General features: G+C 45.0%; 1 protein-coding gene across 19 annotated transcripts in view; it reads left to right on the forward strand.

The window, feature by feature from the left end:
* LOC100456617 (E3 ubiquitin-protein ligase HERC2-like) overlaps nt 1-14,382 on the forward strand; it is a 52,641-nt gene extending 38,259 nt beyond the window's left edge. For 14 of the 19 annotated variants that reach the window (XM_054531980.2, XM_063716363.1, XM_063716355.1 and 11 more), the window contains 4 exons: nt 4,272-4,465; nt 8,750-8,950; nt 11,119-11,347; nt 11,435-12,884. In XM_054531980.2, the coding sequence (XP_054387955.1) occupies nt 4,272-4,465; nt 8,750-8,950; nt 11,119-11,347; nt 11,435-11,457 (647 nt within the window). In that variant the 3' untranslated portion in view covers nt 11,458-12,884. Of the gene's footprint in view, nt 1-4,271; nt 4,466-8,749; nt 8,951-11,118; nt 11,348-11,434; nt 12,885-12,920; nt 13,100-14,142 lie in introns of those variants that run through there. The other 5 variants (XR_010137293.1, XM_063716362.1, XM_063716364.1 and 2 more) reach the window with 5 other exon arrangements.
* The last annotated feature ends 2,679 nt before the right edge of the window (nt 14,383-17,061 follow it).

Below are 17,061 nucleotides of genomic sequence, written 5' to 3' on the forward strand. Positions count from 1 at the left end.
CTTTGTAGGTCACTCAGGACTTGCTTTATGAATCTGGGTGCTCCTGTATTGGGTGCATATATATTTAGGATAGTTAGCTCTTCTTGTTGAATTAATCCCTTTACCATTATGTAATGGCCTTCTTTGTCTCTTTTGATCTTTGTTGGTTTAAAGTCTGTTTTATCAGAGACTAGGATTGCAACCCCTGCCTTTTTTTGTTTTCCATTTGCTTGGTAGATCTTCCTCCATCCCTTTATTTTGAGCCTATGTGTGTCTCTGCACGTGAGATGGGTTTCCTGAATACAGCACACTGATGGGTCTTGAGTCTTTATCCAGTTTGCCAGTCTGTGTCTTTTAATTGGAGCATTTAGTCCATTTACATTTAAAGTTAATATTGTTATGTGTGAATTTGATCCTGTCATTATGATGTTAGCTGGATATTTTTCTCGTTAGTTGATGCAGTCTCTTCCTAGTCTCGATGTTCTTTACATTTCGGTATGATTTTGCAGTGGCTGGTACCGGTTGTGCCTTTCCATGTTTAGCGCTTCCTTCAGGAGCTCTTTTAGGGCAGGCCTGGTGGTGACAAAATCTCTCAGCATTTGCTTGTCTGTAAAGTATTTTATTTCTCCTTCACTTATGAAGCTTAGTTTGGCAGGATATGAAATTCTGGGTTGAAAATTCTTTTCTTTAAGAATGTTGAATATTGGCCCCCACTCTCTTCTGGCTTGTAGGGTTTCTGCCGAGAGATCCGCTGTTAGTCTGATGGGCTTCCCTTTGATGGTAACCCGACCTTTCTCTCTGGCTGCCCTTAACATTTTTTCCTTCATTTCAACTTTGGTGAATCTGACAATTATGTGTCTTGGAGTTGCTCTTCTCGAGGAGTATCTTTGTGGCGTTCTCTGTATTTCCTGAATCTGAATGTTGGCCTGCCTTGCTAGATTGGGGAAGTTCTCCTGGATAATATCCTGCAGAGTGTTTTCCAACTTGGTTCCATTCTCCCCGTCACTTTCAGGTACACCAATCAGACGTAGATTTGGTCTTTTCACATAGTCCCACATTTCTTGGAGGCTTTGCTCGTTCCTTTTTATTCTTTTTTCTCTAAACTTCCCTTCTCGCTTCATTTCATTCATTTCATCTTCCAGGGCTGATACCCTTTCTTCCATTTGATCGCATCGGCTCCTGAGGCTTCTGCATTCTTCACGTAGTTCTCGAGCCTTGGTTTTCAGCTCCATCAGCTCCTTTAAGCACTTCTCTGTATTGGTTATTCTAGTTATACATTCTTCTAAATTTTTTTCAAAGTTTTCAACTTCTTTGCCTTTGGTTTGAATATCCTCCCGTAGCTCGGAGTAATTTGATCGTCTGAAGCCTTCTTCTCTCAGCTCGTCAAAGTCATTCTCCGTCCAGCTTTGTTCCGTTGCTGGTGAGGAACTGCGTTCCTTTGGAGGAGGAGAGGTACTCTGGTTTTTAGAGTTTCCAGTTTTTCTGCTCTGTTTTTTCCCCATCTTTGTGGTTTTATCTACTTTTGGTCTTTGATGATGGTGATGTACAGATGGGTTTTTGGTGTGGATGTCCTTTCTGTTAGTTTTCCTTCTAACAGACAGAACCCTCAGCTGCAGGTCTGTTGGAGTACCTGTCCGGCCGTGTGAGGTGTCAGTCTGCCCCTGCTGGGGGGTGCCTCCCAGTTAGGCTGCTCGGGGGTCAGGGGTCAGGGACCCACTTGAGGAGGCAGTCAGCCCGTTCTCAGATCTCCAGCTGCGTGCTGGGAGAACCACTGCTCTCCTCACAGCTGTCAGACAGGGACATTCAAGTCTGCAGAGGTTACTGCTGTCTTTTTGTTTGTCTGTGTCCTGCCCCCAGAGGTGGAGCCTACAGAGGCAGGCAGGCCTCCTTGAGCTGTGGTGGGCTCCACCCAGTTCAAGCTTCCAGGCTGCTTTGTTTACCTAAGCGAGCCTGGGCAATGGCGGGCGCCCCTCCCCCAGCCTCGCTGCCGACTTGCTGTTTGATCTCAGACTGCTGTGCTAGCAATCAGCGAGACTCCGTGGGCGTAGGACCCTCTGAGCCAGGTGCGGGCTATACTCTCCTGGGGCACCGTTTCCTAAGCCCGTCGGAAAAGCACAGTATTCGGGTGGGAGTGGCCCGATTTTCCAGGTGCCGTCTGTCACCCCTGGAAGGGGAACTCCCTGACCCCTTGCCCTTCCCGAGTGAGGCAATGCCTCGCCCCTGCTTCGGCTGGCGCACGGTGCGCTCACCCACTGACCTGCGCCCACTGTCTGGCACTCCCTAGTGAGATGAACACGGTACCTCAGATGGAAATGCAGAAATCACCCGTCTTCTGCGTCGCTCGCGCTGGGAGCTGTAGACCGGAGCTGTTCCTATTCGGCCATCTTGGCTCCTCCCTAGTAATGTTTTAAAGTTTGCAGGTTTAATGTTCTTAACCTCACATTCCATGAATGGACTGTCATTAGAAACTTTTACTGCCAGCTTGGTGTAGGTATTGATACTAAGAGGAAAGTGGGTGTGTCTCTATTAAAAAATGACTTTGAGTTACTCTTACCAAATTTAATTTAAACCCATTGAGTTTTACAAACATTGGCACTTTCTGTGGCAGGCACGCATTCCTCACTCAGCAGGCTGGACTCAGTAAGGGTTCCTTCTGTGTGGTGAGGTCACCTGTACTTGTACTGCAGGCACACTGAGGACCGTGAGTGTGCATTGTGCTGTGGGGCCACATTGGGAGGTGGGATTGGGTCCACCTGGGTCGCTCTCATGTGAACTCATCCTTGATGGGTGATTCCTGCTTGCTCAGTTGCAAAGGTGTCCAGCATGCATTGTAGTTGGAGGGAACAGATGGAAGCCAAGGTATGTAGATATGAGTGCCAGCGCCTTCAATGTGGGCTGCCAGCGCGGGCAGAGATGATGGGAGCCTCCACAAGAAGACCCTGAGATTCTTCTGTGGTGTTCTTACTAGGGATGTTATGCTGCAGGAAGTTGGGGTGGGGGCCATCAAAACTATGATGATGGAGGGATTTTTCTAAGGTAAAACTGGACTTTTCCGTACCATCTGGCCTAGTGGTTGGGAGATAGTCTTCATCCTAGTCGAGAACTGGCGAAGGGCAGGCAAGTTGACAAGAAAGTAGGGAAGAAGGGAAAAGGCAGTGAGAGGTAGGTACATCAGATCGACTCTTTAGGGTTCTCTCAGGGTGGGCAGCCTTTTTCTTAAAGGGCCAGATTGTATTTGAAGCAGGTGGACCTGACTGTGTTCCAACACCAGTGTCTTCACAGAAGCAGGCTTTGGGCTGCGTTCTATGGGGGGCTGTAGTTCGTTATGTCCTGGTTACTATATACATTCTTTGTGTGTTTGCTTCTTTACCAAGTGTGTTTGGAAGTGGGACTTTTAACTAAGACTTGCCAGTTCCTTTCTCCATTAGTTTTATTTTGAAGCATGTTAATATCTTGATGTCTAAGAGTTTTGTGTGCCCATATGGTATTTATTATTTTCTAGGCTTCTGAGATAAGTTGCAGAGTAAGAAGTTTACTGTGTCATTGAATGGTATTTGAATTTCACTTGCCTTCTTGTTTATATTCACCTCCATTAGTATAGGAAAGCTATGACAATTATTAGATACAGAAATCGTTTACTTTGAGGGTATTTAAATTACTGTTGAAAACACCTTTTGTTGTTGCTGATGTTAACTTATGGTAAGCTCCTAGGATAGAATTGTTCCCCTTACTGCAGTGTGTTTTTTCAGCTGAATTATTTTATATGTTGACATTTCTGTGAAACACCCTTTGTGTTGGTCATGTTAGATTTACCAGGAAAGAAAAATAGAATATTTTGCTGAGTGTTTAAATAGAAACAACGTTTTAAATAGTGATATCTCCTAACTCTGAGAGAACAATAGATTTCTTCTTAGGAAGCCTTCCTCAGTGAAGAGTGTGCTGTGCATTGTTGTATCTGGGATGGGAGAATGTGATCTAATGGTTAATTAAAAGCACCTTGTTTCTTTCGGAATGAAAATCTGAATGAGGAGGAGAAAAAAGAACAGATCCATTTCGTATCCCAGCATTATGATGTTTGTAGGCTGTGGGTCCTAACAAATTGTAGCTGACAAAATACAGGAGTTTTAATAACACACCCAAAGCAAATGATTGTGCTTAATATTAAAGCAACAGATTATCCTCAAGAAGTTAATATTAAAAGCTTTCTGACCTGAATGGCCTAGTGGAAATATCTTTCTAGGCCATTCAGGTCATAGGCTTGAAGCTGCATCTGCATCCCTCTTTCCTTGTAGGGAAGAAGGTGATTGATGTGGCTGCAGGCTCCACCCACTGCCTGGCTCTGACTGAGGACAGCGAGGTCCACAGCTGGAGGAGCAACGACCAGTGCCAGCACTTTGACACCTTGCGCGTGACCAAGCCAGAACCTGCAGCATTGCCAGGACTCGACGCCAAACACATAGTGGGAGTTACCTGTGGGCCTGCCCAGGTACTGAATATAGAGCTTGATTTGGTATTTTGGAGGATTTTGGTTTCCAGTTGTTCATTACCAGTATATAGGAAATACCACTGAGTTTTGTTTGTTGTTCTTGTGTCCTGCAGTAGTGCTAAACTCATTTATTATGAGCTTCATTGTAGTTTCCTTGGGTTTTCTTCATGGACAATTAAATGCTATCTGTATAGAGGGGCAGTTTCATTTCTTCCTTTCCAGTCTGCTTGCCTTTTATGTATTTTTCCCGGCCTGATTGCCCTGGCCAGGACTTGCAGTGTGAAGCTGAATAGGAGAGGTGACAGTGGGTGCCCTGCCTTGCTCCTGACTGTAGGGGAAAGCAGTTCAGTCTTTCACCATCAACTGTGATGTTAGCTGCGCATATTTATATAGGTGCCTTATTACCAGATTAAGGCAGTTTCTTTAATTCCCCCCCAATTTTTTTTTTTTTTTTTTTTTTTTTGAGACGGAGTCTCGCTCTATGCCCAGGCTGGCGTGCGCTGGCGTGATCTCGGCTCACTGCAAACTCCGCCTCCTGGGTTCACGCCATTCTCCTGCCTCAGCCTCCCGAGTAGCTGGGACTACAGGCACCTGCCACCGTGCTCAGCTACCTTTCTGTATTTTTAGTAGAGACGGGGTTTCACCGTGTTAGCCAGGATGCTCTCGATCTCCTGACCTTGTGATCTGCCTGCCTCGGCCTCCCAAAGTGCTGAGATTACAGGTGTGAGCCACCATGCCCGGCCTTAATTCCCCCTTTTAGAAGCTTTTGAAAAATCCTGAATGGGTGTTAAAATTTGTTAAATGCTTTCAATCCAAATGAAATGGTCATGCAGTTTTCCTTCTTTAGTGTGTTAGTGTGGTGTATTACATTGATGATTTTTACTTTCTTTTTCTTAAACTTTTTTTTTTTCTTTTTTAGAGATGGAGTTTCACTATGTTGCCCAGGCTGGTCTTGAAATCCTGAGCTCAAGTGATCTGCCTGCCTTGGCCTCCCAAAGTGCTGGGATTACAGGTGTGAGACACTATACCAGCCTGATTTTTAAATACTGACCAAGCCTTGTGTTACTGGGATAGGGATCACTTGGCCACAATTTACTACTCTATTTTTTTTGTTTTGAGACAGAATCTCACCCAGGCTGGAGTGCATTGGTGCAATCTCAGCTCTCTGCAACCTCTGCATCCTGGGTTCAAGCAATTCTCCTGCCTCAGCTTCCTGAGTAGCTGGGATTAGAGGTGTGCACCATCACACCTGGCTAATTTTGTTTGTTTGTTTGTTTGTTTGTTTGTTTTTAATAGAGATGGGGTTTCACCATGTTGGCCAGCCTGGTCTCCAACTCCTGACCTCAAGTGATCCACCCTCCTTGGCATCCCAAATTCCTATGATTATAGGCGTGAGCCACCGCGCCCAGCCCTATTCTGTTTCTGTATTGCTAAATTTGACTTGGTAACACGTTTTTGAGGATTTTTCTGTTGATGCTCATCAGGGATGTTGGTTTGCAGTTTTCTTTCTTTGTATTATACTATCTCGTCTGACTTTCTGTCAGGGGAAAGCTGACCTTATACAAAGTATTGGCATGTGTTCCCTCCTTTTCCATTTTCTATAAGGGATTGTGTAGAATTAGTGTTACTTCTTCTTTAAATGTTTTTGAATCCATCTGAACCTGAGATTTCTTTCTAAAAGATTATACGCCGGGCGCGGTGGCTCACGCCTATAATCCCAGCACGTTGGGAGGCCAAGGCAGGTGGATCACCAGAGGTCAGGAGTTTGAGACCAGCCTGGCTAACATGTTGAAACCTCGTTTCTACTAAAAATACAAAAAATTAGTCGAGCTTGGTGGCGTGTGCCTGTAATCCCAGCTACTCAGGAGGCTGAGGCAGGAGAATCACTTGAACCTGGGAGGCGGAGATTGCAGAGAGCTGAGATTGCACCAATGCACTCCAGCCTGGGTGACAGAGTGAGACTCCGGCTCAAAAAAAAAAAGAAAAGATTTTGCAAATTCAATTTATTTAACAGGTATAGAACTATTGAGGTGACCTGTTTGTTTCTAGGAGGATTTTCCTGGTTTGTGGCACTCAGACATTGCTTTATTTCATCTAAGTTGTCTGATTTTTACATGTCAAGTTTTCCTTAGCATTCTCTTGCTAATCATCTGAATTCTGTGGGGCCTGCAGTGATGTCCCTTCATTCATTCCTGATACTGATAATTTGTGTCTTTTCTGTTTTTTTCTTTGTCAGTTTTGCTAGAGTTTTTCAATTTTGTTGATCTTTTCAAAGAACAATCTGTAAGTTTCATTAATTTTTGGCTTGTTTTTTTGCTTTCAATCTCATTGGTTTTCTGCTTTTATCTTGTCATTTGTCCCTTTGGCTTGTTTTGTGTTCACTTTGCTCTTTTTTAGTTTCTTAAGGTGGAAAGTTAGATTGCTGATTTAGACCTATCTTTTTTGTAATATATAATGATTTGATGCTATAAATTTTCCTCTAAGCAGTGCTTTAATTAAACCCACAAATTTTGATGCGTTTTCATTTATGTTCAAAGTATTTTCTAATTTCTTTTGAGAATTGTTCTTTGACCCATGGATTATTATCATTATTATTATTTTTCTTCAATACAGAGTTTCACTGTTGTTGCCCAGGCTGGAGTGCAATGGCATGATCTCGGCTCACTGCAATCTCTGTCTCCTGGGTTCAAGTGATTCTCCTGCCTCAGCCTCCTGATTAGGTGGGACTACAGGCACCCGCCACCATGCCTGGCTAATTGTTTTGTATTTTCAGTAGAGATGGGGTTTCTCCATGTTGGCCAGGCTGATCTTCAACTCCTGGCCTCAGGTGATCCCCCCAACTTGGCCTCCCACAGTGTTGGGATTACACGCATGAGCCACTGCGCCTGGCCTGACACATGGATTATTAAGTATGTTGTTTTATTTTGAAGTGTTTGCAGATTGTTCTATTAATGATTTCTAGTTTAATACCATTGTGATTGGAGAACAAACTGCATATGATTTCATTTCTTTTAAATTTGTTAAGACTTATGTGTCAGGATATGTTCTCTCTTAGTGAACATTCTGTATGTGCTTAAAAAGTACATGTATGGTCTGTGTATGTATGGTCTGTATATACATATATGTATACATATATGTATACATATACGTATAAAAAGTATATGTGTGGTCTGTTTGTGCTTAAAAAGTATGTGTATGGTCCAGCACTTTGGGAGGCCGAGGCGGGCAGATCACGAGGTCAGGAGATCGAGACCATCCTGGCTAACACGGTGAAACTCCGTCTCTACTAAAAATACAAAAAAAATTACCTGGGCGTGATGGCGGGCGCCTGTAGTCCCAGCTACTTGGGAGGCTGAGGCAGGAGAATGGCTTGAGCCCGGGAGGCGGAGCTTGCAGTGAACTGAGATCGCGCGACTGCACTCCAGCCTGGGCGACAGAGCTAGACTCCATCTCAAATAAAATAAAATAAAATAAAAGTATATGTAAAGTATATGTATGGCCGGGCACGGTGGCTCACGCCTGTAATCCCAGCGCTTTGGGAGGCTGAGGCAGGTGGATCACGAGGTCAGGAGATCAAGATCATCCTGGCTAACATGGTGAAACCCCGTCTCTACTAAAAATACAAAAAAAAATTAGCCAGGCATGGTGGCGAGCACCTGTAGTCCCAGCTACTCAGGAGGCTGAGGTAGGAGGATGGCGTGAACCCGGGAGGCAGAGCTTGCAGTGGGCTGAGATTGCACCACTGCACTCTAGCCTGGACAACAGAGTGAGACTCTGTCTCAAAAAAGGAAAAAAGTATATGTATTTTGCTGTTGTTGGGTGAAGTGTTCTATAAATTAGATCCAGTTTATTGATGGTGTTCTACAGTTCTCCTAGATTTTTGCCGATTACTTGTTCTCTCACTATGAAAGGGAGTGTGTGTGTTATATGTGTCTTAACAATTCATTGTCCAGTTAGAGTTGCTGTTATACCACTTCAAGTGGATGGAGAGCCTCACTGCCATCCATTAATGTGCATTAATCATTTTGAGAGTGAAAAAATTTTTTTAAATGTTTTTACTTTTTTAGGTATGGCCAAGTGAGATGGGGCTAGTGAAATGGGCGCGAAAATTGGAAGCTGATAGTGTGTGAGCTAGACACCCATGAATGCTTTTTGACTGGGCAGTTAGAGGGATGATAGGTAATAACATAAGGCAGCTCCATCACACACGCTGGTGGCTCCTGTGGAACAGACCAGCAGCTGCATCTGGAGATTCATTTTAGATTGTTGCGTGTTTCCTCTTAGAGCTGTGCTTGGTCATCGTGTTCTGAGTGGTCCATTGGCCTCCGTGTCCCTTTGGGGGTGGACATTTGCTCAGTGACTTTTCAGCAGCTGGATCTCCTGCTGCAGCAGGTGAGTGAGGGGATGGACGGCTCTGCGGACTGGCCGCCGCCCCATGAGAAAGAGTGCATGGCCGTGGCAACGCTGAATCTTCCACGACTTCAGGTATTTGTGATTTCCCTTCCTCTTGCTCCTTTTATAAGTTTCTTAGCAATTTGTAAGAAGGTTTATGTATTTTGAAGGCCTGTTGGGTGAAGTATTTTAAAGTAAGATTGTAATGCACTAATAATGGACGCAAGGCTTAAAAAACTTGATCTGTTTATTTTATGTTTGTCCTGGAAGTCAGCCTCGGCATGCAGGAAGAGTGTGTATGGATTGTGTTATTTTTGCTAGAATCATTAGTTTGTTGGCATTGTTACTGTTTTACTGTTGTTGCTTGTGGAGAAATGACTGGGTGAGATCACAGGTGATGGAGAGAGACAGCGCTCAGCTGAGACACCAGTGCTGGCCTGTCTCTCCTCTGTACTGTGAAAACCCTGCACCAAGAGGGTCCGGTCTTTGGTTTCCCTGGGCCACACTGGAAGAAGAATTGTCTTGGGCTACACATAAAATACACTAACGATAGCTGATGAGCTTAGAAAAAAATCCCAAAAATATCTCATGATGTTTTAAGAAATTTTACTTTGGGCCGCATTCAAAGCCGTCCTGGGCCCCGTGCTGCCCTCAGGCCATGGGTTGGACAAGCTTGATCTACTCAGTAAGCTCGGCTCCCAAAGCAATACCTTCCTTTCCTCACCATGAAGGTTATGGTTACGGTCAAAATAAAAGCTGCAAAAGTCTTCCTCCCTGGCAAAACTAAAGCTGAAGTGTTTGATCATCATCTTTTGTCTTTGTAATAAAACCCTCTAACTTAATGACAGGAACCACAGTTTTCTCGACATAGTAATTTTTCCCTTTTATTACAGTGGTTTCTGTGTAACAACCCGTCATGTCCCTCTTCCAGCCCCTCCCCTTTTTGCCCTGCTTCTAGAATGTACAGAACTGAGTGTAGTGTTTAGTTGCAGTAATGAACTGAGCAGAGGTCTGAAGTGTGCTTCTCTAGTCCTCTGTAGCACGCGTTTATCACCATACCTGTGGCATCCTGGCATTTGCGTGGGTGCACCCCAGGTGTTTGCTGCCCCTCCTGGTTTTCAGTGATGTTTCTGTTCTGGTCGGTGCTGTGGGGCGTGGCCTCGTGTATGTCTTAGGCTGTCGAGGTGTCCCAGCATATGGTTTTGCATTTGCCTCTCCGGGGTCCTGAGGGTTCTGTAGGTTTCACAGACTCTAGGTGAGTGTCGGTGGTCATTTCCTGACCTGTGATATCTATACCTAGATGAGTGGTGTGCTTTTGATTTCACTTCTACTCCCAGGGCAGGGCCAGGTCTCTCATTTCTCGTGGGGCCTCTTGCTACCCAGAGCCTGGGACGGGCAGTGCGTTGCCCCCTGGCTGTGGTTGGCTGGCAGGCAGGTGATCCTGAGTGGCTCCCAGCCTTCTGCAGGAAGCTCGGGTTCAGTGGGTTGTTGTGTGCATTCCCGTGTGGGAGGTTGTGCTGAAGCCTGGCGGCTTGGCTCTGCTTTCAGAGCCCGGAACCTCTTGATTCCTGCTGTGTGTGCCCATGTGAATTTCGGTTTTGCACTTGAGGAGTTTCCTTGTGTACTCTCAGCTCCGCAATCTAATTTTTAGCAGCTTTTTTTTTTTTTTTAAGACAGAGTGTCACTTTGTCACCCTAGCTGGAATGCAGTGGTGCAGTCTTGGCCTGCCAGGTTCAAGTGATTCTCCTGCCTCAGCCTCCCAAGTAGCTGGGACTACAGGTGTGTACCATCACACCTGGCTGATTTTTTTATAGAGATGGGGTTTCATCATGTTGGCCAGGCTGGTCTTGAACTCCTGATCTCAAGTAATCTTCCCACCTTGGCCTCCCAAAGTGCTGGGATTACAGGCATGAGCCACCGCCTGTGGCAGCTTTTGTGGTTACATTGTAGCCATTATTTGTGTTTGGTGCAGATGGTTGGGGTGGGGTGGAGGTTGCTGTTGCTAGTTGTTTAGCTCTTCTGCTGATCTTGAGCTTTTCCATGTATGTGTTCATAGTGGGGTTACAAAAATTCCCCTAGAAAATACTTCAACTATTGTGGGTAAGAGTTTTTTTAGTCCAGTTTTTAAAAATACATAAGCTGAGAAGTTATTTTGTCTATTTAAATAATACTTCAAATTGAGTTTTATTCGGTGTTTAATAAGACTTTGAAATTCACTCATTTTTAGGGGTTCTAAGTGAAAATTGTTTTTCTCCTTTCAGTTGCATGCTGCCATTAGTCACCAGGTTGACCCGGAATTCCTTGGTTTAGGTCTGGGCAGCGTCCTCCTGAACAGCCTGAAGCAGACGGTGGTGACCCTGGCCAGCAGCACAGGCATGCTGAGCACCGTGCATTCAGCCTCCCAGGCCATGCTGCAGAGCGGCTGGTCCGTGCTGCTGCCCACTGCCGAGAAGCAGGCCCGGGCGCTCTCTGCTCTCCTGCCCTGCGCAGGTGGGCTCGGGGAAGGAACAGGAGAGGGCATGGGTCAGGGTGCTGGGAGGGGATGGAGTTTCACTCAAATTGGCACACACTTTCTAGTTCAGTTTCAGGCAATGAAGTGAACATAAGTCCAGGTCGTCGATTCATGATTGATCTTCTGGTGGGCAGCTTGATGGCTGCTGGAGGGTTGGAGTCAGCCTTACACGCAGCCATTACTGCGGAGATCCAGGTATGGCCTTGGAGGCACACGTGACCTGGTGGTGCGCTGAGATCGGAAATACCACACTCACACATGTGAAGAATAACTGAAAACAGTAAAACACTCAACTTTTATCATATCCAAGTATTTTCTTAAATTAAAATTCTTTTATGTGCTAATTTTAAAAATTATTGAGATGATTTAATTGTGATAAAATACTGCATGTTGCCTGTTTCAGTGAAGTTAACAGATAACCTGTTACTCAGGTAGACCATTCCCGTCACCCGGAAATATCCCTATGCCCTTGGCACTTGCAGCCAGGATACGCCCCTGCCCTCAGATGAGATGCATTTCGCCTGCTCTGAGTGTCGCAGCAATATAACTGTATAGTATGCACTCTTTCCCGCCTGGCCTTGGAGAATGATTTTCAGATTCACTCACTGATGTGTCTATTGTGACTTCGTTTTTATTATTGGGAAGTTTTCCATTTTCTGGGTGTAGTACTCTTTGTTAGTTCATTCTCCTATTGAAGGACATTAAATTGTTTTTGGTTTTTGTTTTCTTTTTTTTTTTTTTGAGACAGGGTCTTGCTCTGTCACCCAGGCTGTATACAGTGACCTGCAGCCTTGTCCTCCTAGGCTCACATGATCCTCCCACCTCAGCCTCCTATGTTGCAGGGACCACAGGCATGTCACCATGCCGGGCTAGTTTTTTGATTTTTTTTTGTAGAGACAAGGTGTTACTGTGTTGCACAGGCTGGTCTCCAACTCCTGGGCTCGGGATCCCCCCACCTTGGCCTCCCAAAGTGTTGGGATTACAAGCGTGAGCCACCACGTCCAGGCTTTCTTGTTTTTGGCCGTGTAGAGCTGCCACGATTGTGCTGTGAACAAGTACTTTAGTGAACATATGTCCTCCCTTTGGGTAAACACTTGGAGTGGAATTTGTTAGGTTCTGGGGTCAGTGTGTGTTCATAGTTTCCCAAAGTGGCTCTGCCATTTACATTTGAGCCAGGACTTCTGTGTGTGAGAATTCTAGCTCCTTCTTGTCCTTGCAGAGCAGCTGGATGCTGCATGTGTGGGGCAGATCACATTGGGTTTTGTGAGAGCCAGTATGCAGGGTTAAGGATTTTAGGGACTTCACAGAAGGAGGCTGGAGAGCATCAGCAGAGGCAGCCTGGACCTTGGATCTGTAAACAGAAGACACTGTTTGAAACTGCACAACTGAGTTGGGGTTTCCAACAGGGCAGGTGGAGGCCTGTGGGTAGGTGTGTGCGGCAGCCACAGAGGCTGGGATAGCTTGGCACTGGGGTCAGGGCTCAGCCAGCCTGTGTGTCTTCACACCTGCTAATGAGATCACTTGTAAACAATTTCTGTTTATGAATTACAGGATATTGAAGCCAAGAAAGAAGCACAGAAGGAAAAAGAAATTGATGAACAGGAAGCAAATGCCTCAGCATTTCATAGAAGCAGGACTCCATTGGATAAAGACCTTATTAATACGGGGATCTGTGAGTCTTCTGGCAAACATTGTTTGCCTCTGGTTCAGCTCATACAACAGCATCTTAGGTAAATCATATTAGCTGTATTGTATTGTGTTTTATTTATTTACTTTTTTTTGTATTTTTGAGACAGAGTTTCGCTCTTGTTGCCCAGGCCAGAGTGCGGTGGCGCAATCTTGACTCACCGCAACCTCCGCCTCCCAGGTTCAAGTAATTCTCCTGCCTCAGCCTCTCGAGCAGCTGGGATTACTGGCGTGCGCCGCCACGCCCCACTAATTTTGTAGTTTTAGTAGAGATGGGGTTTCTTCATGTTGGTCAGGCTGGTCTTGAACTCCCGACCTCAGGTGATCCACCCACCTTGGCCTCCCAAAATGTTCGGATTATAGGCATTAGCCACCACGCCTGGCCTCTTTATTTTACTTACTAACTTTTTTTTTTTTTTTTTTTTGTGACGGAGTCTCTCTCTATCGTCCAGGCTGGAGTGCAGTGTCAACGATCTTGGCTCACTGCAACCTCCACCTCCTGGGTTCAAGCTATTCTCCTGCCTCAGCCTCCCGAGTAGCTGGGACTAGAGGTGTCTGCAAACACACCTGCCTGATTTTTGTGTTTTTAGTAGAGATGGGGTTTTACCATATTGGTCAGGCTGGTCTCAAACTCCTGACCTCAGGTGATCCACCTGCCTTGGCCTCTCCAGATGTTGGGATTACAGGCGTTAGCCACTGTGCCTGGCCTGTATTGAATTTTAATAGGTGATTATTGGTTTTCATATTAAGATAGTGAAATCCAGCACGAGGATCTCAAAACTTTGTTTGATGATTGAAGGACTATTCTGAAAATTACCTAGTATAGATTTTAGGGTAAAGAGCAGACCCTTTTAAATATAGGTGAGAGGAGAAGTTGGAGGGCATGATGATGTTCAAAAGTTTTTCCAGAAGAGAAATTGGGTGTGCAGTAAACCTGTAAAAAGATTCTTGCTAATAAGCAGGTGGATGTAAATGAAAATCATCATGGAAGGTTATTTTTAAAACTGGTTGTATCATTGCCTCACTTCATATATTACAGAGTTATACATACTACTTTGTAAGATAACTTTTCTTTTCAAAACCAAAGTCAATGTGAAAGAATGGTGAGCATTGTTTTGGAAGGCCCGACTAGGAGGAGGTGGGAAGAAGTCAGACTCAGCCTGTGAACAGAGACTAACTTTGGCAGAAGCCAAAACAGTCAGACAGTGTTGTCTAAAATGATCATTCAAGAAGAGCGAAAAAACAAGGTGATTTGTGAAAGAGATTTATTAGAAAATGAAACACATTTGTACCTCTGTTTAATAAAAATCTGCTTTTTGTCACATCATGCTCCTGGTTTTTTGTTTCTACACATATAGAAAGCAGAGCCCTGGCAGGTTGGATCAGGCAGCTGAGCACAGAGCAGGGAGCCCTGGGCAGTGGCCGCAGCTCTCAGCTGGCCTGTTCATGGGGGGCATGGTGCATCTGCGGCGTGGGGTGGGCCTGCGGCGTGCGGGGGGCCTGCGGCGTGGGGTGCGTTTGCGGCGTGGGGTGGGCCTGTGTCGTGGGGTGGGCCTGTGTCGTGGGGTGGGCCTGTGGTGTGGGGTGGGCCTGCGGCGTGCGGCGGGCCTGTGTCATGGGGTGCATCTGCAGTGTGCGGTGGGCCTGCGGCGTGCGGTGGGCCTGCTGTCCACAGCCAGAAAAACTAACTTAGTGGACACACAGTGAAATTTTGAAACAGGAAGTTTTAGAGCTAGTTTCTATCATAGAGTTTAGCAAATGCTATTTTGCAAAATATTTTTCTGGTGTTTTGTTTTTCTAATCTGATAATGCATATTTCACACATTCTGGCCTTTAAGCAATGGAAATTAGAGAACTAAACTTAATAGTTTGTGTTAATGGAAAGAGCTGGAGATTTGTTCTCAGAAAATTTCAGTTGCAACAGCTTGTTCACATAGGTGAACTTCTAACACAGTAACTATAGGAGTAAGAATAAAAGCTGTGTTTACTTTCACAGAGTTCAGAAGACATGAGAAAATGGATGTTAAAAACCTTGTAATTAAAGTGTAAAGTTACGTGCAAAGTTTTAAAGTGAGCATTTTCCAGGAAGAGGTGATTTTCTAAGTTCTTGAATGCCTCTCCCTTTTGTGAGGAGGCTGCGTCGTGGGCTGTTGGTGTCTTTGGCAGGGGGTGAGTGCAGGGTTCCTGTTGTGGGTCCTTTGTTCTCACGAGGGCAGCGCCCGTTTCCCATCTCCTGCTTGCCCAGACTGTTCCCGTGCGCAGAGAGACTGGCCTGTTTCAGCTGCAGCGGTGTAGCCTGCATTGGCTAGTCTGGCCGGCACTCACACCGTTTGCTGATCAGCACTTGAAGTGTGTCCGTCGTAGCTGAGACACTGAATATTTCATCTAATTTTTATTAATTAAAATGCAGGTTTAAAAACTTGATTCTGTTATTAGAAAGCATTTAAGAATGTCACTTGGCCACGTGAGTCTCCTTTGTCAACTATATATTTTATGAGTCTAAGTGCAGATCAGATATTTTCAATGCAAATTTCACTGCAAATTGAAATGTGCTACATATGTAAGCTATGCTGATGGTTTTTGAGGACTTAATATGAAATAACCTATGTAAAATATCTCAATCATTTTTCTTATATTTCATGTTGAAATGGTAATATTTTCAATCTCTTGGGATAAGTATGATATATTATTAAAATTATTTTTTATTTTTGAGATGGAGTCTTGCTCTGTTGCCCAGGCCAGAGTGCAGTGGTGCAATCTTGGCTCACTGCAACCTCCGCCTCTTGGGTTCAAGTAATTCTTCTGCTTCAGCCTCCCGAGCAGCTGGGACTATGGATGTACACCACCACGCCTGGCTGATTTTTGTATTTTTGTAGAGACAAGAGTTTCACCACATTGGCCAGGCTGGTGTCGAACTCCTGATCTCAAGTAATCTGCCCACCTTGGCCTCCCAAAGTGCTGGGATTACAGGCATGAGCCCCTGCACCCAGCCATTATTACAATTAATTTTATCTGTGTGTGTGTGTGTGTGTGTGTGTGTGTGTGTGTTTACTTTTATTAATGTGACTAAGAACAATTTTTTTTCCCCCTGAGATGGAGACTCACTCTGTTGCCTGGACTGGAGTGCAGTGGCACATTCTCAGCTCACTGCAGCCTCTGCCTCCCAGGTTCAAATGATTCTTCTGCCTCAACCTCCTGAGTGGCTGGGACTACAGATGCATGCCACCATACCTGGCTAATTTGTGTATTTTTAGTAGAGATGGGGTTTCACGATGTTGGCCGGGATGGTCTTGAACTCCCAACCTCAGGTAATCTGCCCGCCTCAGCCTCCCAAAGTGTTGGGATTACAGGCATGAGCCACCGCACCTGGCCATGTTTATTAATATGACTAAGAACATTTTGAATTGCACTTGTGGCTCCACTGGTGTCCTGGGCAGGTGGCTCTGTGGTGTCCACACAGGTTGTCTGCTGTGTCTTCATCTTCGCTGCATGTGACTTTTTGGTTCCTGTGGCATGTGGAGTCCTGTATGGGACATTGGTTCTACAGTAGATTTATAATAAGGATGTACCTACTAAAAAATACAAAATAAAAAGAATAGAAACAAACATAGAAATAAGTATCACCTCACAAAAATTTTGGAAAGTAGAAAAAGGAAGATGCATTCACAGTTTTTCAGTAGCCGATATCCAGGCTGTCTTCATAAGCATGGATAACGTGTCCCTCTCCCGCATGGATAGACACCGTTTTCTCACCTTAAGTGTTTGTGATTGAAGGATTCTTGATGTGTTGACTTGGAGGATGCAGTTGTTGAGCAGTAGGTTATCTAAAGATTGTAAGAAACTTTTGGAAACATTTCATGTCCTTTTTTCCCTTGGAAAACATGGGTTGAAGAAATCGCCGCTTGCCAAAAATAAGCTGTGATATGGATTTCAGAGTAACTCTAGTTACATGCTGGCGAGGAGCCGTGGAATACCATTTACATTTGAAAATAGAGGGCTGTGAAGT

This window comes from Pongo abelii, chromosome 16 (genome assembly GCF_028885655.2).
Source record: "Pongo abelii isolate AG06213 chromosome 16, NHGRI_mPonAbe1-v2.0_pri, whole genome shotgun sequence".
NCBI lineage: Eukaryota > Metazoa > Chordata > Mammalia > Primates > Hominidae > Pongo > Pongo abelii.